The sequence below is a fragment of the Ailuropoda melanoleuca genome, chromosome X (assembly GCF_002007445.2).
Source record: "Ailuropoda melanoleuca isolate Jingjing chromosome X, ASM200744v2, whole genome shotgun sequence".
In the NCBI taxonomy this organism is placed as follows: Eukaryota; Metazoa; Chordata; class Mammalia; order Carnivora; family Ursidae; genus Ailuropoda; species Ailuropoda melanoleuca.
In genome coordinates, this window is record NC_048238.1 from 82,562,382 (window position 1) to 82,586,305 (window position 23,924).

Here is a 23,924-nt window from a genome sequence, read left to right on the forward strand (position 1 = left end):
ATTATTTCATGGGTCCATATTCCTTGTCACCCAAAATAGAACCAAATGTAACCCAAAATAGAACGTGACCCAGCTGTGGTTCAGGAACCTTTGGAAATTTGACATCGTCTTTTAACACTCTCCATGCAACTGCATTTGCTGGGAAGATGAAAAGGGAGGGAAATGAAAGATAAGAAAAGGAAAGAAGTGAAAAGTTCTTCAAGAAATCTTACTTTTATCCCCTTCCAAGCCCCCAATTCATTTATAGCCCTGAACCTATCAGTCAGAATGTATGCATGCACCCAAAGTCAGCAGAATTGGCCTGGTCTCATGGTCAACACCATGGGTAGCAGATAAGAAGCTCTGCACAAAACTTAGAGCCATTCCTTTTTATTCGTTTGCTGCCCTCTCTAAAACATCGTCATGGAATTGGTTAACCATTATCTACCTACCACGTATTCATTTGTCAGAGATCAGCGAACCAGTTAATGGAATGCATTTAGGGAAGGGAACGTAGTTCAGGTGACACGGGACAGTCAAAACCCCCCTCCTCGGGGAGCTTATAACCCAAGGCAGGAGACAGAGAGGCAGAAGGTTAAATTTATAGACTCGAGAGCTGAACTTCCTGGATTTGAACTCCACATCCACGCATAGTAGTGTGTGACTTGGACAACTTACCTCAACTCTCTGTGCCTCAATTTCTTGTTTGTAGAATGAGAATAATGATACTAGCTACTTCCTGGGGATTATTATGAAAACAAGACCAATTAATAGGCAGGGCTTGAACCTGTCCCAAAGTAAACGCTATTTAAGTGTTAGCTATTATAATGACTATTGCCACTGGAACGATTAATACTATTTATTGGGACACTGATCGCCGCTACCACCACCAGAGAAATGAGAGTCGATGCTAAGGAAGCCATAAGCTTATGGCAGAATTCTGCTGAGTCTTGAAGGATCAACAGGAGTTGGTTGGGCCAAGAATAAGAGAGAAGGCATACCAGAAAAAAAAAGGGGTGGAAATATGAGGGACTATGTCACCTTCCGATGCTGGGGGACGTTGCAACATAGGCTCTAGGCAGATGAGGCTGGTGAGGTGGAGAGGAGCCGCACAAAAGGCCCTGCCACACCGTGAATCGCTGAAGAGCTAAACCAGGAAATGATACGAACACATTTACATTTCAGAAAGACCATCATGGCTGCCGCGGGAGGGCTGGACTGGAGGGGGAGGGAGGGGAGGAGTAGACTGGAGAAATAATTAGGAAGTTGAAATAGGACCTGGTGATTGGCTGAATATGGGGGATGAGAAAGAAAAAGAAGAGTCCAGGATGACGCCTAAGTTTCTGACTCCAGCCACTGAGCAAGTGGTGGATTGTTAAACAAAGCCAAGACTAGAGAGCAGGAGACAGGTACTGGGAAGTGCGATTATATGGGTTTGGACCCACGGTGCTTACAGTACTTGGGAAATATTCACACGGAATAACCACTCATGAGTTTCAAAACATTAACAGTGCTTCAGAAAAGTGGGATCATACTTTCCAAATACTTCACAGTGAGCGTCAATTACACAACTGGGTGTAAAACTTCAAGACAGATACATGAATGGGCTGCCTCCCCCAACTTCCCACTAAATATCAAACAGACAGGGCGCCTGGGTGGCACAGCGGTTAAGCGTCTGCCTTCGGCTCAGGGCGTGATCCCGGCGTTATGGTCGAGCCCCACATTGGGCTCCTCCGCTATGAGCCTGCTTCTTCCTCTCCCACTCCCCCTGCTTGTGTTCCCTCTCTCACTGGCTGTCTCTATCTCTGTCAAATAAATAAATAAAATCTTAAAAAAAAAAAAACAGACAAAAGAGTGAGGAGAACCAGCACCTGTATGGCAACCGAGAGCTGGCAAAGTGCTGTTCCTTTCTCCTGGAGGCCCCTTCCGAACACCACCGACCCCAGTACCTCTTCTGAGTTCATACCAAGTCGGAAAGGAAGCCTATGTGCCCCACGCGGCAAACACGGGGTACTCAATTCTTATCGCTGCTGTGACAAATTCCTACAAACTCAGTGGCTTTAAACCACACAAACTGACCGTCTTACAGTCCTATGGATCTGACGTCTAAAATCAAGGTGGTGGCAGGGCTTCAGGGAAGAATTTGTTCCCTTGCCTTTTCCAGCTTCTAGAAGCCCCTTGCACTTTATTGCTTGTGGAACCTTCCTCCATCTTCGAAGAGTATAGCTCTACCCTCTGTTTTCGTCTTCTTCTGTCCTTCTTCTGACTCTGACTCCTCTTGCGTCCCTCTTAGAAACAGTCCATTGTGATAACACTGGGCCCTTCGAGATAATCCAGGATAATCTTCCCATCTCAACTGGATCATGTCTGCAAAGGCCCGTCTGCCACGGAGAGTATCAGTCACTGGTTCTGGGTATTAGGAAGTGAGCATTTTTGAGGGGCCATTATTCTGACTGTTACAGGTAGTATTTGCCAGATTTTCTTCACTGTAAAGGTATTTATTTTTTCTTTTCCACCCTCATTTCTTTGGAAGTGAATCAGGAAGTCCAAACTCAAGGGAGGAGGGAGATGAAGTTCTATTTCTACATGGGGAAAATGTATACCTATAAACACACACACACATAAAATTTGGAATTCTTCTGTAAACAAGATTTGGGTCTTCTCCCTCATTTCTTTCTTTTTTTTTTTTTAAGATTTTATTTATTTATTTATTTGAGAGAGAGTGTGTGCGTGTGCAAGTAGGGGGAGGAGTAGAGAGGGACGGAGCAAGAGAAAGAGAGAAACTGACTCTGGGATGAGTGTGGACCTCAACATGGGACACAATCTCAGGACCCTGAGATCAAGACCTGAGCCAAAACCAAGAGTCGGATACTCAACTGACTGAGCCACTCAGGTGCCCCTCATTTATTTATTTATTGATCGTTTATTTCTATCAGTATTGACTTGTAGGTAGAAGTCTGAGAAAGGGGTTGGATTAGTACCCAAGAGCACAGAGAGAAGGACAACAGTTAATTCATTCACTCAGCAAATATTTATTGTGCAACTAATATGTCCCAGACATGGTTGTGAGTACTCACATTAAAGAAATCAGCAAAACAGACAAAATCACTGTCCGCCTAGAGCTTCTATTTTAGTGAAAGGTGGTAAATAGTAATTAAAGAAAGAAAGAAAGAAGCGGAGACTGAAACTAAGGTGATATGCCACTGAACAGGTAGCCATTTCAGACTGGGTAGTCAACGAAAACCTTTCGAAGGAGAGGACATTTAAGTGGGGATCTGAAAAGAAGAGCCAGCCACACAAAGACCATGGGAAAGGACATTTCAGACAAAGGAAACAGCCAGTAAAAAGCCATTCTGGGACTCTTTCTCCCTTTGAGAATAAACAAACAGAAAAATGGCTAGCACAGGGCCAGTGAAAATGTACTGAGAAACAAGGAAAAGATTTGTCATTATAACCACTGAGGGAAAGAGCAGAACTCTACAAATGCTTTCATATAGTAGCTGGAAAACAATGTTGAAAGCCTCTGGCACGTTCAAGCGAATAAGAAAACATGGCCTCAGGGCGCCTGGGTGGCTCAGTCCTTAAGCGTTTGCCTTCGGCTCAGGTCTTGATCCCAGGGTCCTGGGATCAAGCCCCGCATCGGGCTCCCTGCTCGGCAGGAAGCCTGCTTCTTCCTCTCCCACTCCCCCTGCTTGTGTTCCCTCTCTCACTGGCTGTCTCTCTCTGCCAATTAAATAAATAATAATCTTTAAAAAATAAAAAAAGAAAACATGGCCTCAATAAAGCAGGAAGAGGAAGTCAAATATAGCAAGACTGGATGAGGAAAGTATACATTCTCTTGGTCAACTGCAAGGAAACTCAATCAGAGTCACAACCAAAATGTACATCAGAGGAAGGAAAGAGAAGATCTGATACAGTATAAAACGAATTCATGAAATAGAAGGAAAAAAGATAAATATTAAAACTAGGAGAGAAAAGATGATATATATGGAAGACACTATAACTTATCACACCCCAAAGTGGATTCAACCTAAATATTTCATAATAAAAAATCATTTGTCCCATGGAAGAGTTTCTTCTTTGTAGCTACTACGTCTCTAACAAGTTTGCATTGACATGTGAAAATGCTAATGGTACAACTCAGAAAACTAGCAGGACACAGACATGATAATATAAAGAACAGTGAGTGTTTCCATTTACTGAGCTTTTACCATGTGCCAAGAACCTGACTCTCTTAAAAACATTTTATTTTATCCTCAGAGCAATCCCACAGAGTCATACTATTTTATAGATGAGGAAACAGACAGAGAGGTTAAGAAACTTTCCAAAGTTCACACAGCTATTAAAAGTAGTGGAGCTTGATTTGAACCTGTATTTGGCAGGCTTCAAAGCCTCTGTTCTTCACCACAACACCGAAACCAGATCGCGTTCAATAATTACAAATGCAGTTCCATCTAAAGAAGCACCAAAAGACTAGAGCGGAAACGCACCAAGGGGCTAACAGAGAGCACTTTAGGTGATTATTTCCACTGTGTATATAAAATCTTCTCTTTTTCAGCATTCTATAATAAATACGCCTTACTCGTAGAGTCAAAACAAAACGGTGGCGAAGAGGAATGAAGAACTTTTTAGTCTGGGACTCATGAAAAAAATTTAGACTTGAGATATAAATGTTAAGGTCTTCAGCCTATCGTCTGAGACTGTGGTAACGTACGGCTGTAGATGAGCTGGCCCAGATAGATACGCGTAGAACACGGACAGAATTATGAACAGCAACATTCAAGACGTAGGTAGAGGAAGAGGAACAAGGGTAGTAATTCCTCTTCCCAGGAGCAGAAATACTTTCTATGGTCTGGAAAATTCCTCTAGATGGATCAAACAGGCAATATTACTAATAAGTCCCTGTCCTTTGTATAAAGGTACACAAGTCTTCAGTGAGAGGAACAAGTAGGATGACAAACTGCATCTTCGGCGATATGTTATGACAATAATAATGCATAACCCAATCTACAAAATACCTGGGCCAAAAGAGAAGTCCATTATATAGAACGTAACTGGCCTCAGAAATTCATGCATTACCCTCTAATATTATAATCCTTAGGGGCATCTTCTAGCCTAAGATTTGAATTTATTATCATCGCCCTCACTTACTTTAGCAAAGGATAAACTAAATCCTCATCAATTTTCAATCCTTAAAAAGCAGAGAAATACATATATTTGAGGACGTTTATAAAGCCAAATTATGAAAACAGTACTAAAAGGGCTTATCTTCTATGGCTGATCATCCTTGAATTTAATCAAAGACGTGTTTATTGGGGCACCTGGGTGGCACAGTTGGTTAAGCATCTGACTCTTGGTTTTAGCTCAGGTTGAGATCTCAGGGTCTTGAAACTGAGCCCTGCATGGGGCTCCGTGTTCAGCGTGGAGTCTGCTTGAGACTCTCTCTCCCTCTCCCTTTGGTCCTCCCCCCTGCACGAGCACACACTCTCTCTCTCTCTCTCTCTCAAATAAATAAATCTTGGGTGCCTGGGTTGCTCAATCAGTTAAGTGTCTGCCTTCGGCTTAGGTCATGATCTCAGGACCCTGGGATTGAGCCCTGCACTGGGCTCCCTACTTGGCGGGGAGCCTGCCTCTCCCTCTCCCTCTACCACTCCCCTCTGTTCATTCTCTCTCTCTCAAATAAATAAAATCTTTAACAAAAAAATAAAATAAATCTTGAAAAAAAGATGTGCTTATTTATCACCTACTATGTATTCAGGCTTAGTGATATAATTGCAGACTTTTAAAACTAAAGGAAGGATGGGATCTTTCAATCCTTAAATGTTACAGATGAGGACAGTGCTTGACAAACAGTAAAGGCTCAGTATTTTTAAATATCTAATGAACTGAATCAAAGCCCTGTGTTCCCTTTTGACATCATACTCTATGAAGAAGTAATCATCTATTACATTAGTATAAAAAAAAAGTCTGAGCTTATTCCTAGAATCTGTACTGAATTTCATTAGCCTATTTTACAATTTTAATGACTGTCACTTAATATGCAATTACTTATCTATAAGTAAGACTTGACTGTGGGAAAACAAAACTACCCAAACAATTTAGCCAAATAAAATCATCAGCAACAAATAATTATTCATGTTGTACATTCTCAAACAGTTAAGGAATGCCTATTATGCACAAAATCCTGTATTAGATAGGATCTAAATACAAATTAGATACAGTTAGTCGCTCTCTCAAAGAGCCCCCTTAATGACAGTGGAAGCAAAGACATGCTGAAATAGCTTTAGTGCAGAACCTCATGGGATAAAATTCACTGCAGGGGTAAAACCGTTCGGAGCCAAAGGAGACGCTACTGATCATCTAATTGGGTCAATCAAGGAAGGCTCTAGGCAGGGCCTGGAACTTGATCTGCGTCTTGAAGAACAGGTGGGATTTCCGTAGTCAGAGGCAGGAAAAGGCAATCTGGGGCATCATCAGATTAGCAATTTTAAAAGATCACTTTGACTGGAGTGTGAAGAATCTAGCTCAACATCAAATATTGTCAAATTTACCCCGAAATCTTTCACAACTCCATCCCCACCCCCCTTCTTTTCTACTGGCCTCACCTTTGTCCAGTCGCTCCTCATGTCTTATTCTGACTACTCCGACAGCCCCCTAGCCAGCAGGGAACCCCGTGTTATCATTCACTGCTCTGTCCCTAACGCCTGGCACAGTAAGGGGTACATGATCTTTGTTAAAGGGATGGAAACCATATCACACGGTGTTCAGCACTCTTTGTCCTGTACTGCAAGTATCAGACAATATTTTCTTTCTTTCTTTCTTTTTTTTAAAGATTTTATTTATTTATTCAACAGAGATAGAGACAGCCAGTGAGAGAGGGAACACAAGCAGGGGAGTGGGAGAGGAAGAAGCAGGCTCATAGCGGAGGAGCCTGATGTGGGGCTCGATCCCACAACGCCGGGATCACGCCCTGAGCCGAAGGCAGACGCTTAACCGCTGTGCCACCCAGGCGCCCCCAGACAATATTTTCTACTGGGTGGTATTCATCACAGTACTTTTAGAAAACTGGAACACTGTCAGCGCTTTATGTTATTGCAGAATTCCTTAGTAGAACCGGGACCCTTCTCACAACCCACCACCAACACAATACCAAATGGGTGACTCTTGCCACCACGCGCCCTCGCAGACATGACTGCAATGTGTGAGTGAGGGTGGTGCTCAGACACAGATGCTGTTCCCAGCAAAGCAAGCCACCTAAGGCCAACCTTTCTCAGAGTTTCCTGAATCACCAGAATAAAACTTCAGATAGGGTAAAACGTACGCTGAATGGCAGATGGCGAGACGAAAAACATCCGAGACGAATAAGAGGTTAATATTCTTTTGCATCGTCGCCCCAACCCATAATTCTTTATTTTTCCACATGCTTTATTCATTGTTCATAGCAATTTTCTCCAAAATACGTCTTTTATCTGACCCTACCCCTATGTCCATCAAAATATCAGCTCAATGAGAACAAAGACTCATCACTTTTCATCATATTTTAGCACATAGCAATTGCACACTAAATGTTTGTTGAATTACAAATAGAAGAAACTGTCAGACTTTTTGAATAGCAATTACTACATGCCAGACATTGTGGTAAGCAATGGGGATATATCACTTCAATACACTCATGACCTTATTTGAATAATCACTTTAAATTCACGTTAAATCTATGTAATAATTTGGGAAGCGCTCATTTTTTTTTTTGTTTTTTGTTTTTTTGGTTTTTTTTTTAAAGATTTTGTTTATTCATTCGACAGAGATAGAGACAGCCAGCGAGAGAGGGAACACAAACGGGGAGTGGGAGAGGAAGAGGCAGGCTCATAGCAGAGGAGCCTGATGTGGGGCTCGATCCCATAACGCCAGCATCATGCCCTGAGCCAAAGGCAGACGCTTAACCGCTGTGCCACCCAGGCGCCCCGGGAAGCGTTCGTTTTTTAATCCAGGATCATGGTATGCTTGCTTTCTTGAATTTCTGAATTTTCTTCAGATAGGTGTGAGATATTTTTGTTGGGGTTATTACTATATATTTATGCTTTATGGTTTTTATAAATGGTTTTTTATAGTTATCTTTTGAATGTCTATGTCCGGTATAAATAAAAAGGTATTGGTTAATTTTTATCTTATATCCTACTACTTTTTTAGCACTCGTTAGAATTCTATCAACTAAGAATTTTTATAAAATTCTAATAAAATTTTTTTCAAGTCTTAGCTTTTGTAGGTACATAAGCCCATCTTCTAAAACTTGATCACTTTTTTCTCTTCTTTTCTTTCTAAACTAGTTATGCTACTTTAATGACCCTAGCCAGAATTTATAAATATATTCTAAATGATGATGACTATAGGCATCTTTGATTTGTTGCTGCTTATGGAACTACGCCTACATTAAGTATGATGCTGGATTGTTGGTTTTAGAGAGAGAATTATTTTTCTTGTTAAGAGGAAAAGTTCCTATCACATTTTTTAAATTTATTTTTTTAAAGTAATCTCTACACCCAACATGGGGTTTGAACCCACAACCCTGGGATCAAGAGTCACACACTCTACTGACTGAGCCAGCCAGGTGCTCCCCTTCCGCATTTATTTTATTTTTTTAATGAGATCTATTGACAGGATGCATCATATAACTTTCACAGTATTAAACAACACTCTGGGGGCGCCTGGGTGGCACAGCGGTTAAGCGTCTGCCTTCGGCTCAGGGCGTGATCCCGGCGTTGTGGGATCGAGCCCCATGTCAGGCTCCTCTGCTATGAGCCTGCTTCTTCCTCTCCCACTCCCCCTGCTTGTGTTCCCTCTCTTGCTGGCTGTCTCTATCTCTGTCGAATAAATAATAAAATCTTTTAAAAAAAAATAAACAACACTCTGGGATAAAACATTCTTAGTCACAAAGGGTCAATTCTTTGCATATATTCCTAAATGTGTTTGGTTTATATTTTATTTAGAATCCAAAATTGATCTATAATTTGTGTACACAAATGAGCAACATTTTTCTCAGATTTTCATACCTGAATTATGCAGCATCATAAAATGAATGGGGTAGTTTTCCATCATTTTCTATGCTTTCAATCTCTTTCTTTAATATCAAAATTACGTTTCTTTCAAAGGAGTTTTATTTATAATAAAGATTGTAACAGTAGGAAATCACAAGTCATTGATTTATAAACTAGGGGTTATATAACTAGTTCCTTATGTCTTGTGAGGTATGGCTCAGGTTATAACAGTTCCCTTGTCATGTACAAAGGTATTAATTTAAAATTAAAACTACAAAAAGACTTTTCTTTTATAAAGTGTTCTTATTAATTATTCAGAGTCTATGTGAAATCCAGTATATAAGTTCATTTCTTTGGTTTCCGGTCAAGAATGCACTTATAATGTGAGGGCTAAAACCATAAAACTTCAAAAAGAAACCCTAAAATTTGGGAGAGCAAAGAGTTCTCTGTTAAGATGCAAAAAGCATGAGTATAAAAGGAAAAAAATGATAAACTGAACTTCATCAAAATTTTTAAAATTCTGCTCATCAAAAGAAAATGGGATGGCAAGGCACAGATTGAAAGAAAGTATAAGCCAATATATTGAAATATTCAGAATAAGCTTAAAAACTCCTTAAATGCAAAAAGAAAACAACCCATTTTTTTTAAATGGGCAAAGGACCTGTACAGATACTTCTAAAAGACAAATAATGAATAAACATGCGAAAATATATTCAAAATCATTACACACGAGGAAAATGCAAAGTGAAATCCATTATGAGAAACCACTACACACCCAAGAGAATGGCTAAAATAAAAAGGCTAACAAGGGGAGCCTGGTTGGCTCAGTCAGTAGAGCATGTGACCCTTGGTCTCAGGGTTGTGAGTTCAAGCCCCACCCTGGGCGTGGAGCCTACTTAAAAATAATTAAGTAAAATTGCTAACAATATCCAGAGTTAGTGAGTATTCTCACTTGTCATTGGTCAGAGGAGAAAATGATACAATCACATTAGAAAAGTCTTTGGCAGGGGCACCTGGGTGGTTCAGTTGGTTAAGCATCTGACTCTTGATTTTGGTGCAGGTCATGATCTCAGGGGCCTGGGATCGATCTCTGCGTTGGGCTCCGTGCTCAGCACAGAGTCTGCCTGTACTTGTTCCTCTGCTCCTCCTCTGGCTCTCTCTCTCAAATAAATAAATAAAATCTTAAAAAAAAGTCCTTGGCAGTCTATTAATGTTAAATAAATTATACATACATATTTAATACATGTTACATAAAATAAATTTAATAAATTAAAATAAAATAAATTTAATAAATAATTTATATATGTGCATATTTTAGGGACATATCCACAGGAAATTTTGTGGCTATATATGCCCACGGAAAGATTTGTACAAAAATGTCAAGAACAGTTTTATTCATAATAGCCAAATAATGGATGCAACTTAAATAACTATGAACAAGAAAATGGATAAACAAATTACGGTATAGTTTAAAAAGAAAAGGAATACTACACAGCAATAAAATGGAACTACTGATACCTGCAGGAATGATAAATTTCAAACTCATTATTTTGAACTAGAGAAGCCACACACAGTGCCTGACTCCACTGACATGAAGTTCAAGAAGAAGCCGCACTAACATGCTAGTCCGCACACTCGTTCTCTTCAGCAAGCGTAGAGGGTATAGACTGGAAAGGGGAACGAGGGAATTCTCTGGAAGGATGGAATTGTTTTGTATCTTGATCTGAGTTGCGGTTACCTGGATGTATGCATGTGTAAAAAGCTATCATGATGCATATTTAAGTGTTTGTATATTTTACTGTGCTTAATTATATCTCTATAAAAAGAAAGATGTATATTTAAGTGTATGTTTTACTGCACTTAATTATACTTCTATAAAAATAATGGAAACAAATTCAAGTACGCTGTAACTACCTCAGCTACTGACTTGACGTTTGGAAATCCTGCCCTCCTACTCTTTCCTCTTCCAAATGTGAAATACAGACCTTCCTATTCAGCAGCGCTCGGACTCTGCAGACGGAACTCACCAGTAGGAGTTCAGCCCCCCAACACACACACATTATTCTTTTCTTCTCTCTTTTCACCCAACATGGCCATGCATTATTCCTGCTAGGATTTCCTTGCTTTCTGCGTCTCTGAACAGGTTTACCTTACAGCCCCTTGCCCACATGAGAGTACACATTCCAACAGACAGGCACCCATCATATAATATTTCCATAATAGAAGTATTATGTAAAATCCCTAGTATGGTATCTGGCAAATAACAATGACTTTATATACGTCCCCTTCCTACTTCAAACTCTCCCCTCTGTTCGTATTCTTTTAAGACACACCTATTTTAAAGCATATCAGAATTCAAAAACACAATGCTGTATTTCAACATAGTTAAAATCTCACACTTAACGTTTCAACAAGAGCACCAATATACCATGCATTATTTGCCAAGCTCTCTCTCTCTCCACACCCCACAGACACTTATTTAATCCTCAAAACAACCCTGAGAGGTAGGTAATATTATCCCCAATTCATAGATGAGGAAGTTAAGGCACTGAGCAATTAAGAAATTCGCCCAAGACTAGACGACTAGTTAGTGTCAGAGCCATGATATAGACAAGTCCCGCATACTGTTTCAAAGGTTTCACTCAAACCATGCAATTCAGCTATTGGGAATAAGGGATACTCTTTCGCACCTACAAAGCAAAGGCTATGTTTCTTTAAACCATGAATTTAAAATCATAAGTTGTCAGAGAAAGTCCGGAATTTCTCATAACTCTCTGAAAAAGTTTTAACTGGAGTTTTAAATAACAGAAATGTACAATCACAGGGCAGCACTATTAAAAAAAAATACTTGGTTGAGACATCTATTCTTAAGCAATGGAAACCTGTATTTATTCATTGACATACTTTAAAACTAAAAAATCAAGTCAACAGCTCCATTTACTGAATGTCACGTGATCACAATTTACACCAATTATGATTTCTAACTATATTCTCTATTTTTTCATTAGCTCAGAACACACAGTCGCTAACATGCTGTTCATTCCAGCTCTTCATCATTCATTCTTTTATTCACTCGTATAGTAAATATTTTATATTATTCCAGGCATTCAACAAATATTCATTAAGTAGCAACTATGTTAGGTATATAACAGGCAGGAGAGACATTATATAACATATAAGATAAATTGCTTCCATAAATATACCGGTTACGGAGTACTGCAGCAACTGATTCCCCTCTATGAAGATGATCCATCACCTCTAACACTTGGATAATGACCTGTTCAGGAGGAAAAGAAGTCAATATTTACTATAAAAATCAATACCAGAATTTTCAAATTATGCTATCTCTGTAATATTTTATATATTTTGGGACAGAAAGACAAAAATGTATGTCCGTATTCCCGATGTCCATATTCTAGCTCATGGAAATTAAGAAAATGGAGAACACTGAGGGAACTAAATCTGCAACAGTCACATTATCTACAAAATTCCACAGTGGCTCATTAAATGGCATTGACTGCAGTTCGTGTGAAATCATTAGAATAACAACCACCCTATACAGGAACTTGGATTAACCCTGAGGAGACCTGAGGAGTCTGGGTGAAGTTGGGAGAGACAGGAAAAGTTAGAGGTGAAGAGTGGAGGCAAACATTTGCCAAGCAGAGACACAGAAGGCACTAAATCCCGAGTTACCAGGAGCACAGGTAACAGGGCCTCAAAAGGCCTCAAAAGCCATAAGCAGGGCCCATGGTTTTAGAGGTGGTTGGTCAAAATTAAGGCTAGAAAGACATAAGATTTAGAAATCTTAAAGACCTAAAATAGGTAGTGGGGGTTGTTTTCTTTTCTTTTCTTTTCTTTTCAAGATTTTTATTTATTTATTCGACAGAGATAGAGACAGTCAGCGAGAGAGGGAACACAAGCAGGGGGAGTGGGAGAGGAAGAAGCAGGCTCCTAGCGGAGGAGCCTGATGTGGGGCTCGATCCCATAACGCCGGGATCACGCCCTGAGCAGAAGGCAGACGCTTAACGACTGAGCCACCCAGGCGCCCCTGGGGGTTGTTTTCTTGATCTGGACTGAATTTTTGTTTGGGTGGTGGGTTTTTTTTTTTTTATGGAAAAGGAGCCAGTAGGTGGTAGAAAACTAAATCTAATACATTGTTTCTAGTCAAGTGAATGCTTTGCATTTGGAGATGTAGAGTGTATTTCAAGGGTTCTATTAATTTCAAATATACTGGGAAGCAGAAAGGTATACTTTACTTAAATGTTTCTTGTTAATAAAATCAATTTATTGCACTGGGGAGATAAAAATGTAAGAGTATGCGATTTAGTTTGTTCACATAACTATGCTTGTTATAAAGCTGTGTGAAGACCTAAAATGATTAAGCCAGAGGAAAAGGTTCTCTTCATTGTTCCCTGCCCTCTTCCTGTCCCTTAATTTGGGGTCAGAGCAAAAGATGTAGAAGGGGGAAAACCACTCTATTTCTTGGGTCTTCATAATTCTAAAAAAGAAACAAATCAAATGACAATATAGCATTTTTATTTATTTACACAATCATATTTTCTGTTATTACAAGAAATTGAGTAGCCTGAAGGAAAAAAAAATTTTAAGCACCTCTAAATCAACTGACCTACGGACTTTGCTTTTTTTAAAAATGTTGAAGTCGTGAGAGAATTTTAAGGTGTTGAGAAATTTTCATTGTTTTTAGGCTACACAATTTTTTAGAAGATGTGCTAAGAGCAAAACAGCCATATCTAGATTATCATTAGGAATCTGGGAATGTGAAAATAAATAACTCCTGCCCCTTTTCATCAAGTGCATCTAGAGTAGGACATCTAAGTCCCCAAACTAGGTATTCAAACTCTCACTGAGTCCCATGGTTTCAACCAATCTACCTGTTGCATCTCAGAGTCTGTGGCTCTCCCATTCAAATTCTCCAGATAATAAACTTCTGGTCTCCTGAGGAGCAGGCAGTGGATGACAGGACATGGGACTCCAGCCTTTTATTATAAAGACTTTCAAGGAACAGCCCACCTTTTCAATCTCAAGACTTATTCCTGTTTTCCGCAGACCAGACACCCCCAAGTCTTGAAATATTGAAATATTAGGAGATGTATGGGAAGAAGTAGTTGGTTTCTCTCAATAGTTCGTGTAGGGAGAGATCCTGAAGTTGTTAACTTCCTTTGACTGAATAAAAAAATTAGTTTAAACCTTACAATTGTCAATGTTGCCCCTCTTGTTCTCGTTGTCCTTTTGAATCTTTCCATTTCTTTAGTCTCATTTTAATGAAGTTAGGAAGGGAGAGGAAGTAATGCGAACAATGAGCAATTTACACAAGATTTAACTAAAACCAGCTGTTTTTCAATCAGGGAATCTGTATGATCAAATCTATGTATTAGAAAATTAACACAGCTTGCAATGTGGGGGTAGATCAGAGAGAGAAACTGGAAGTATGGAGACCAGTTAAGAAACTACTTCCATAATCAAGGCATGAAATAAGAGCACAGACAAGAGCTATGGGAATAGCCAGGGAAAACTAAGACTTACGACTGAGAGATCGCTGGAAGATATTAAAGGATAAAGTGACATCAAAGACAAAATCTATTTAAGTAACTGGGGGAAATGGTAATGATAGCAGGTGAGGCAGGGTAGAGGAAGAAGGAAAAGTGCCAGAAGGAAGGAGAACAAGGGTTTGGTGCAGACATACTGAAGTCCTCTAGGGCATGCCAATATAGAAACCAACAGCAAACTGGATATATACACCCAGATTTAGACTGGAACTAGAAATGAAAATGTGAGGATATTTAGCCAGGTAAGTAAGTGCTGAAGTAAAGAGATGGGGAAATATTCCTTAGGAGCGTATTTGCCATAAGAAGGTGGAATCCCAAAAACACTATTGTGCAAGAAACCGAGGAAGATAAGCTAGCAAAGAGAGAGACAATAGGTAGGAGGGAAACTAAGAGAAATGTGAGATTAAAGCTAAGGAAGGAGGTGGGTTCTGAAGAAGGGCAGTTGGTAGGTATTCAACTGTTCCAAGTTCTGCCCAGTCCCAGTAAGATACCAGCTAGCTGATGTGACAGCTGTAAGGTCAGTGATTACCTTTGTTAGATAGCATTTTGAACACAGGTGCAGAGAAACACACTGCAGTGGTTTGAAAAATAAAACAAAGATAAATGGGGGTGCCTGGCTAGCTCGGTGGGAAGAGCACAAGACCCTTGATATCAGGGTCATGAGTTCAAGCCCCACGTTGGGTGTAGAGATTACTAAAAAAAATAATAATAATAATAAACTTAAAAAAGAAAAACCAACACAAATTCTTTCAAGAACTTGAAAGGAACTCAAATTCATCAGTGAATTACTCTATGGTAACGGTGGCCACCAAACAAGTAAGGGAAAAGAGATGATTAAACAAGTGATTGGGGAAGAATCAGTAGCCATTTAGAAAATTAAATAAGTTTATAGTACTTCACTTCACATTAGGGGATCCTAAATAAATTCCAGATAGATCGAAGATTTAAAGGGAAAAAATGAAATGAAAGAAAACCCAAGTGAAATTATTTATAATCATGCAGTAGAGAAGATAAGCAGGACCCCAAATTGAGGAACCATAAAAGAAAAAAAAATGTTAAATCTGACTGTACAAAACAAATTAAAACTCTGTACTTTAAAAATATCACAAAGTTAAATGGCATTTGATGAGCTAGGAAAAAAATATTCACCACACACACGACATACAGCAAAGAGCTAATGATTTTAACTTACACACACACAAAATTAATAAAAACAATAAAACGTAATAGTAAAAGTGAACAAATACTAGAAATAGGACATGCAAATAAAAAAATACAAGTCATTAAAAAGCAAATAAATACGATTTAAAATGAGGCATTGGTTCACCTATGTGATTCACACACACATGCACAAAATCTGTATATCCATTATTAGTGAGAGGGAATATATGTTTGGGAGGAACGTTCACTTTTCATTCTAGACTTTTCTGTCCAACTTATTTCAAAATAAAAAAAATAAATAAAGAGGATCCAGCAAAAGAAATAAGAAGGAGCGGCCACGAAGTAGGAGAAAATTAGGAAGGTGTGGTGACAGAGAAGGCTGAATAAAGTGTTACATAAAGATAAACATAATCAAGTGGGTCAGATGCTGCTGAGAGGCGAAGGGAAGAACTGAGAAATGACAACTCGATATGGTAACAAGGAGGTCACTGGACACCTTGATGAGAGCGGTTTACGTGGAATGGTGGAGAAAACAGCCGATGAGCATGGGCTCGAGAGAGTGAAAGGAAAGAGAGGAACCAAGTACATACAACTCTTGCCAAGAGTTGTGCTTTCATAAGGAGAAAAAAAAACAGGCGGTAGTTGGAGGGGGGATATAGGGTGGAAGGAGGTGTTTTTATTTTGTTTTGATAACCGGGGATACAATGACAGGTGAATCCGAAGAGTGTGTCATTACACAAAAATGGAAACTGAAGAAGTACAATAATATGGAAAAATTTCAAGAGCACGTAAGACCATACGTGTGTGTATACACATACACGTGCGTGCATACTCACTATATACACATATATGCATACAGGAAAGCATTAAAATATTCACGGGAATGCTAAACTCCCAGTCTGGGACAGTGGTACCTCAGGAGACAAAGGGAGAGATGCAATTGAGACGGGATAGACTAGGAGCTTCACCTGTATTTAACATTTTGGCAGGTGTCTGAAAAAAAGGCAAAATGCTAAGGTATCATAAGTGGTGGTTAAGGAGGGGTTGCGATACTGGTCTCTGTACTTTTCTGTGTGTTTGAAATATTGTAATAAAATGAAACAAAAAAGTATAATACATGATCTCTCCCCTAAAGTAGGGACCGTGTAGATGAGCCCACAGGACAAGACATACACAGGCCAGTAGATATAGATAAGCGGATAGAACATTTCCAGAGATTAAGGAAAAAGGCAGGACAAAAACATAAGCAGACATGCATTATAATTAAAAAGACACACTCCTCCACAGCCACGCTACTCGCATGAATAAAAGGGAGACCAATCATTACTCAGAGAACACACCTGGCAAAGATGTAATTGTGGTTTTGCCCTTAAAAGATTCTAGCTCACCAGAAATAAAACTGACAAGACTGTTTTGGATCGCTGAGATCACCTGCATAAGTTCAACCACTTTTATTCTTAAGCATTTATTTTAGGTACTTTGCAAATCTAATATTTCACAAGCACCTATCCTATAGTTAGATAATATTTCAAATAGAGATTCCAGTTTATGACTTAGCATTTAATTAAAATCCACTGTCTCACTCTTTCCTGCTCTGCCCAAGAACGAACAGCTTTAAAAATAATGAGATTTGAGAAATGCCTAGCCAATTTTATACCGTGTAAGGTAAACCCTGCTTATGAACTAACCTTATGTTATGTGAAAGAAATTCAGAGTGGCTATGACCGTCTGCCTTCGCAGAAAATTTTGTTAAGCACTCTGATAAGAAAAGCTGACAGAAAAGATCAGTGAAAAGTGCTCAACACTACAAAATTGAAAAACCGCACAATGTAGAAAAATTGTACATAATTGCACTTCTCTCAATCAAGTTATATACAGCAGCAGCACCAAAAATTCAAAATCATCTTGACACGGCAAAAAGTGACGTGTAAGAAACAGAATTGTATTCTTGGGGAAAATAGTTTTTTATACAAAAGCTAATTTTTAAAAATGTCACAGAGGATTAAGACTATCAAATCCTTCAGCTTTCACCCAGGCCAGACACCACACTCACCTCCCACCTGGGGCACTGAAGAGGGCCTACCTAAGACATTTGAATACTAGATGTTGAGCTGCGTGGTGAATTTTTTTTCCCCTAGAGTAAATCTAAAACTGGCTGGGACTATGTAGTAGGCTCCCAGATATATGCACCCATCAGAAAATTTGCAATGCTAAAAATGATAAAGGTTGTGTTACCCCAAAGGTTGCAACTGTACCTGATTTTAGAACATTTATGCAAGTGATCAATTTGCCTGTTTTCCTCCATATCGGCATTTTGTGCTGTAACAAGGGGGTCCAGAGAGGTTTAAGAGCCACTTCTTGGTCTCAGCTTCTACCAAAAAGACTAGATTCCCCATGTTCTAGAAGTTTCTCCCTTTCACCTGGCTGCATGCCAGGATGGCTGATACACTGTCCTTAACAATTACAGTTTTCTTCCCACAGTCACGAACTGCCCCTGGACCACCATGTGGTCACTTCCACCTTGCTCCGGTTTGCTGCAGGTATACACCACACACCACGAGGTTCCACTGCTTCTTGCAGTAATACCACTCTTTCCTTCTCGATATGATCCCTTGGTAGTCCCTTTTCATTTTGTCACTCAGGCTTCAGGAATTCCTTTGGGACATGCAAATGGCTAATGGCCTCATTCATCTTATCACTGCAATTGGCCATTTTACCAATGTTCAAGTAGTTACCCTATTCTATCTGAGTTTCCTAATAGTGGCTGCCCTCTTGTAACAAGGGCTAAGCTTGGTCTAACAAATGTTTAAGTGTCAACTGCCAAGCTTAGATATCTTCATTTCTTTCAGTTTCATGTCATTGCTCTTATCTACAGGAGTGACGCCACGGTATGTTTCACTTTTAATCACACCTCTCTCTGCTACCCATCAAAATCCTTACCCTAAATTATATACTCAGTCTCTCTCACTCCATCTCCCTCCCTCTCGGGTTAAGTTTCCCCCATTCACCTGGTTAAGGAATAGTGCATTTCTCACCATCCCTATTGACAGTCTTACTTTTGGAAGTTAGCAATTTGTCTCAGCCTCTTCAAAGTCCATTCTACATAACTCATTAAGCACTGTTACACAAACATCTTGCAAGAAAAAAGAAGTGAGAAAAGAAATTATGGGTAAGTAAAAATAAAAATCATTATTTACATCAGTGGTCCCCAAACCAGAGTATGTAGCAGAATCCTCTAGAGGACGAGATAAAGAAAGTGCTGGGCCCCACCCTCAGAGTTTCTCACTCAGTTGATGTGGGATGGGTCTAGAGAATTTGCTTCTCTAAGAAATTCACAAAGGATGTTGCTGCTGGTAGATCATGGATGACACTTTAAGAACTAATGATTTACAGGTAACACAGCTTTTATCCAAAGTTCAGAAGAATCAACTGGAAAACTAACACAGTAAAATGCCCACTACAGGAATATCAGCTCTATAAAGACAAAGATGTCTTATCTTCCAACAAAACTTGTAAAACAGCTAGGAATGAGCTGAAAAAAAACATCTGAAAGACATAAAAAATAAAATTTTACTGGAGCTTATAAAATCAAAAAGGGCATGAATAAATGGATACATGGATACAAATACACACACACACAAATATCGAATAGAAAAACTCAAAATCACAAAGACGCAAAATTCCCTCAAAATTCATATAGAAATTCACACAATTTCAATCCAATTAGCAAAGGGTCAGAATTTTTTTTGGTGGAAGGGGATAGGTATTTTCCATGTTGAATCCTTCAGTTCATCAGAAAAAGAGAACGCACAAAAACTGCTCGAAATTTTTTTTTAAAACAAAAATAAGGGAGCAGGCAACCTTTCCCAGCTGACATTAAAAAGTACTATAAAGGGGGCACCTGGGTGGCTCAGTTGATTAAGCAGCTGAATCTTGATTTTGGCTCCGCTTATGATCTCAGGGTTGTGAGATCAAGCCCCACATTGGGCTCTGCACTGGGCATGAAGCCTGCTTGAGATTCTCTCTCTCCCTCTGTCCCTCCTCGGTCCCTCCCCCTCCCTCTCCCTCTCCTTCCATCTCTAAAAAGAAAAATAAAATAATAAAATGTACTATAAAGGTACAGTAACTATAACAGTGTGGTACCACTATGGGGACAGAGAGCTCAATAGAATCAATTCCCAAAACAGATCCAATTACATATGGTTATTAACTACATGGTACATGTGATACTTAGAATCAGTAACTATAAGATGAATTTCTCAATAAAGAGGTTCAGAGAAACTGGCTATGTTAGGAGAAAAATTGAAATTCTGCCTATACCATATATATATATCCCACAGATGGAATAAATAGCTAAACATGAAAAAATAAAATTTTAATAGTAAAAGATAAGAAGAATATACCTTTTTATTGAGGCAAAAATAAAATCTTAATAAGGGCCAACACGAAGCTCAGAAGCCACAAAGCATATGAAAATGGTTTCTAAGTTTGTTATTGAAAAACAAGGTTATAATTCTATAGGGTACAACACACCGTAAACATACTGAAAAGACACAGCAGCCGGTGGGGAGATGGGGAGGAAGACTGCAACACAGAACAGGTGAAGGTTTAATGCTCACAACATATAAAGTATTCCCCCCAAAAAATCAGTAACAAAGGTGTACGATCCAGTAGGCAAGAATCTGAAGAGGCCTGGAAGAAAGAAAGAATAACAACAGAAAGAATAAGTGTAAGGAAAGATGTTTAACTTCAATAGCACGCATGCACGCATTTGTGTATGTGTGTGTAGAACCGAGAGAAAATCCACAGCCATATGAAAGACACATTAGTTGCCAACATCCTGCTCTTTCCCACCTTTTCACCTTCAAAAGATAGGAAGACACCTCTCGGGCCCTATTCACCATGGAAAATCCTATATCTCCCACTAAAAATTCCAAACGAGAGAAAGACAATGAAACAGAAAGAAGGCGGCTCACAAGAAACCTAAAAAAGAAATCTATACCAAAATTCATCAAAGGTAAACAATCAACGTGCATTTTGCTGGTGAAGGAAACTAAGTGGGTATCATCTATTAAAGCTTCCAGCGCGGGGCGTGTTTAAGCAAGCAGGTGAAGTTGTTGTTTTTCCCCATCTCCACGCTAGCAGGCCCATAATTCAATTTGTCTTCACTGTTCCAAAGGGTAAAATTCTTAAGTGGTTTTATATTACAGTAATCATCTTACCAGAAAGCTGTTTATCCAGGCAAAATGAGATTCACAAGCGATCTCAAAACAGAAATGCTTGTATCTCCAATATAATGGAATAATCAAGTTTCAAGTGACGGCTGAAAAATCTAGATGCAATGCAGTGTTTTTATTACATTATATTTTTCTAGTATTATAAAAGTAAAGATTGAATCATTTTATTGTCTTTGCACAGGAGATCGTTAAGCTGATGGATTCTGGTTTCCAAATCAATCTATAGCTGAAATTTAAAGTCCATGCTTTAAATGCTAAGCAACACCTAAACAGTAGTAACAAGAAATAAAAGTATTTGTTTGACAGTGACAAATTCACTATGGCATCTCACTAAAAAGTATTAATCATTCCTCAATAACTTAGGTTAATATGAATAGAATCCTCTGACTATATTTTGGACAAATTTTTCTTGAGAAATTTTTGAAAAATTCACACAGATGAAGTTTGTTAGTCTACTTATTTATATATAATATACATTTATATATCTTTATATAAAATATATAATACTTGCTATTCTGAACAAGAAGAATATATTGAGTTCTACCTACATAATCAATCAGCTATTTATATTGAATTAAGAGCCCTCTTTAATTAAGAACCACTGTAATTTATAGACCACAATCTCAGAAAAAAATTGGTATTTAATAGTAATCTGCCTGTTAAAGGTTTATCTTATTCTTCAACATTAAATTAAAATTACAAAGGATTTCCTTTTAAAAAGATACATTAAATAATGTATCCCATTCAGCCATAATCAACATGAATCAACTAAATGTAAAGCCACGATAAAAACCTGGTCTCATCACAATTAGTGTGGTCCATTTACTAGAGTTTTACCTCTTTTTAGTTAGTAAGTAACTTTTAAATATGGTAAGAATTGTACAGGACAATTCACTAATCAGAACTCCACAGAAAGCCAATGTTTCAGACTAAGAGTTTTCCAATATAAGTCTCCACTTTACTAACTAGGCCACTCAACCTTTACGTGCAAGAGATTCAAGGGAGTACAGGATGCAGGTCTGGATAAAGAGAATGGTTTTCCTGGGTCCACAGCAGGTAAGTTTAGCAAATTTAACAAAATGAAAGAAGGCAGGAAGGGAAGGGCAGGTAGCTCTATCATTCATACACTCTTACATATCCACAGTGGACATTGTATTATGGGATTTAGTTAGGCCCATAGTTCATTGATAAATCAAAAAAGTGAAAGCAGGAGTCATTTGTGATTTGCCTTATCATTTGATCTACAGCCAAGGCTTTTTCTCTGTGCGTTGGCCTACTAATTGAATCTTGGCATCTTCTTTCATAAATTAAGCTCACCATCACAATAAATGCATGAACTGTGATTTATAGATTTGTTTTCTTTAAAACAGACAGAGAATATAAAGGCACTTGCATAGCAATATGAATTCAGAATCTTTAATAGGTTTTACAATTTCCCCCAAAACTTTTTTCATTAGATTTTTTTTATTTTAAGTAAACTCTACACCACACATGGGGCTCAAACTCATGACCCCAAGATCAAGAGTCGCATGTTCTATCAACTAAGCCAGTCAGGTGCACCCCTCCCCCAAATCTTTTAAAATGTCAGGTGCGAGACCGAACTGAATGCAGTTACACCTCAGGCTCAAAATTTTAAGAGTGTGCACAAAACTCAGTATTAAAATAAATGGTAATTTAATGCAATTTTTAAGAAGCAACCCACAATTACCATTATACTTAACAGTGAAAGATTGGATGCTTTCCCTTTAATATGAGGAACAAGACAAGGATAAATATCCTTGTGCTCTTACCACTTCTATTCAACAACGTGCTGGAAGTAGTAGCCAGGGCAATTAATTAGTCAAGGAAAAGAAATAACTGGCTACTACATTAGAAAGGAGGTAGGTAATAAGACTATCTCTATTAGCAGATGACTTCAGCTTGCATTAAGAAAATCCTAAGGAATCAAGTAAAAGACTATTAGAATTAATAAAATGAGTTCAGCAAGGTTATAGGATACAACGATATACCAAAATCAATTGTACTTGTATACATTTGCAATAAACAAAATAAAAATGGAATTAAGAAAACAATTCCAATAATAACAGCATGAAAAAGAATAAAATACTTTGGAATACATTTAACAAAAAAGTGCAAAAAAGATACTCTGAGAACAACAAAACATTGCTGAAAAAACTAATGAGATCTAAATAAATGGAAAAACATCCCATGTTCATGGATTAACCTAATATTGTTAAGATGCCAATGCTCCCCAAACTGATCTGAAGATTCAACATAATCCTTATCAGAACCTCACTATTTTTTAGAAACTCTCTAGCTGATGTTAAAATTCATATGAAATTGTGAGGGACTCAGAAAAGCCAAAACAATCTTGAAAAAGAACAACAAAGTGGGAAGACTCACACACCCTAATTTCAAAAGTTACTACGAAGCAATGGTAATCAAAAGAGTGTGGTGCTGGCACATGAAGAAACAAATATATCAATGGACAAAAACTGACAGTCCAGAAATAAAGCCATGTTTCTATTTCTACAATCAACTGATAATTGACAAGGGTGACAAGATCATTCAACAGGGAAAGGACAGTATCTTCAACAAACGATACTGGGCACAACTGGATAGCAGATGCAAAAGAATGAAGTTGAACCCTTGCTTCAAACCATATACAAAAATTTACTAAAATGATTCAACTACTTAATGTTAGAGCTAACACTATAAAATTCGTAGAAGAAAACATACAGGTAAATTGTTATGTTCTGGGGTGCCTGGGTGGCTAAGTCAGTTAAGCGTTTGCCTTCGGCTCAGGTCATGATCCCAGGGTCCTGGGATTGAGTCCCACCATTGGGCTCCCTGCTCAGTAGGGAGCCTGCTTCTCCCTCTCTCTCTGCCTGTCACTCCCCCTGCTTGTGCGGAGTCTCTCTCTCTCTCTCCCTCTCTCTGTCAAATAA

General features: G+C 38.6%; 1 protein-coding gene across 7 annotated transcripts in view; it reads right to left on the reverse strand.

Annotated features, from left to right (window-relative positions):
• KLHL13 (kelch like family member 13) overlaps positions 1-23,924 on the reverse strand; it is a 260,054-nt gene that overhangs the window by 112,223 nt on the left and 123,907 nt on the right. For 5 of the 7 annotated variants that reach the window (XM_034648762.1, XM_011220821.3, XM_034648763.1 and 2 more), the window contains one exon: positions 12,215-12,288. The exons of the other annotated variants lie outside the window; for them this stretch is intronic. In XM_034648762.1, the coding sequence (XP_034504653.1) occupies positions 12,215-12,264 (50 nt within the window). In that variant the 5' untranslated portion in view covers positions 12,265-12,288. The remainder of the gene's footprint in view (positions 1-12,214; positions 12,289-23,924) is intronic. 7 annotated transcript variants of the gene reach the window in all.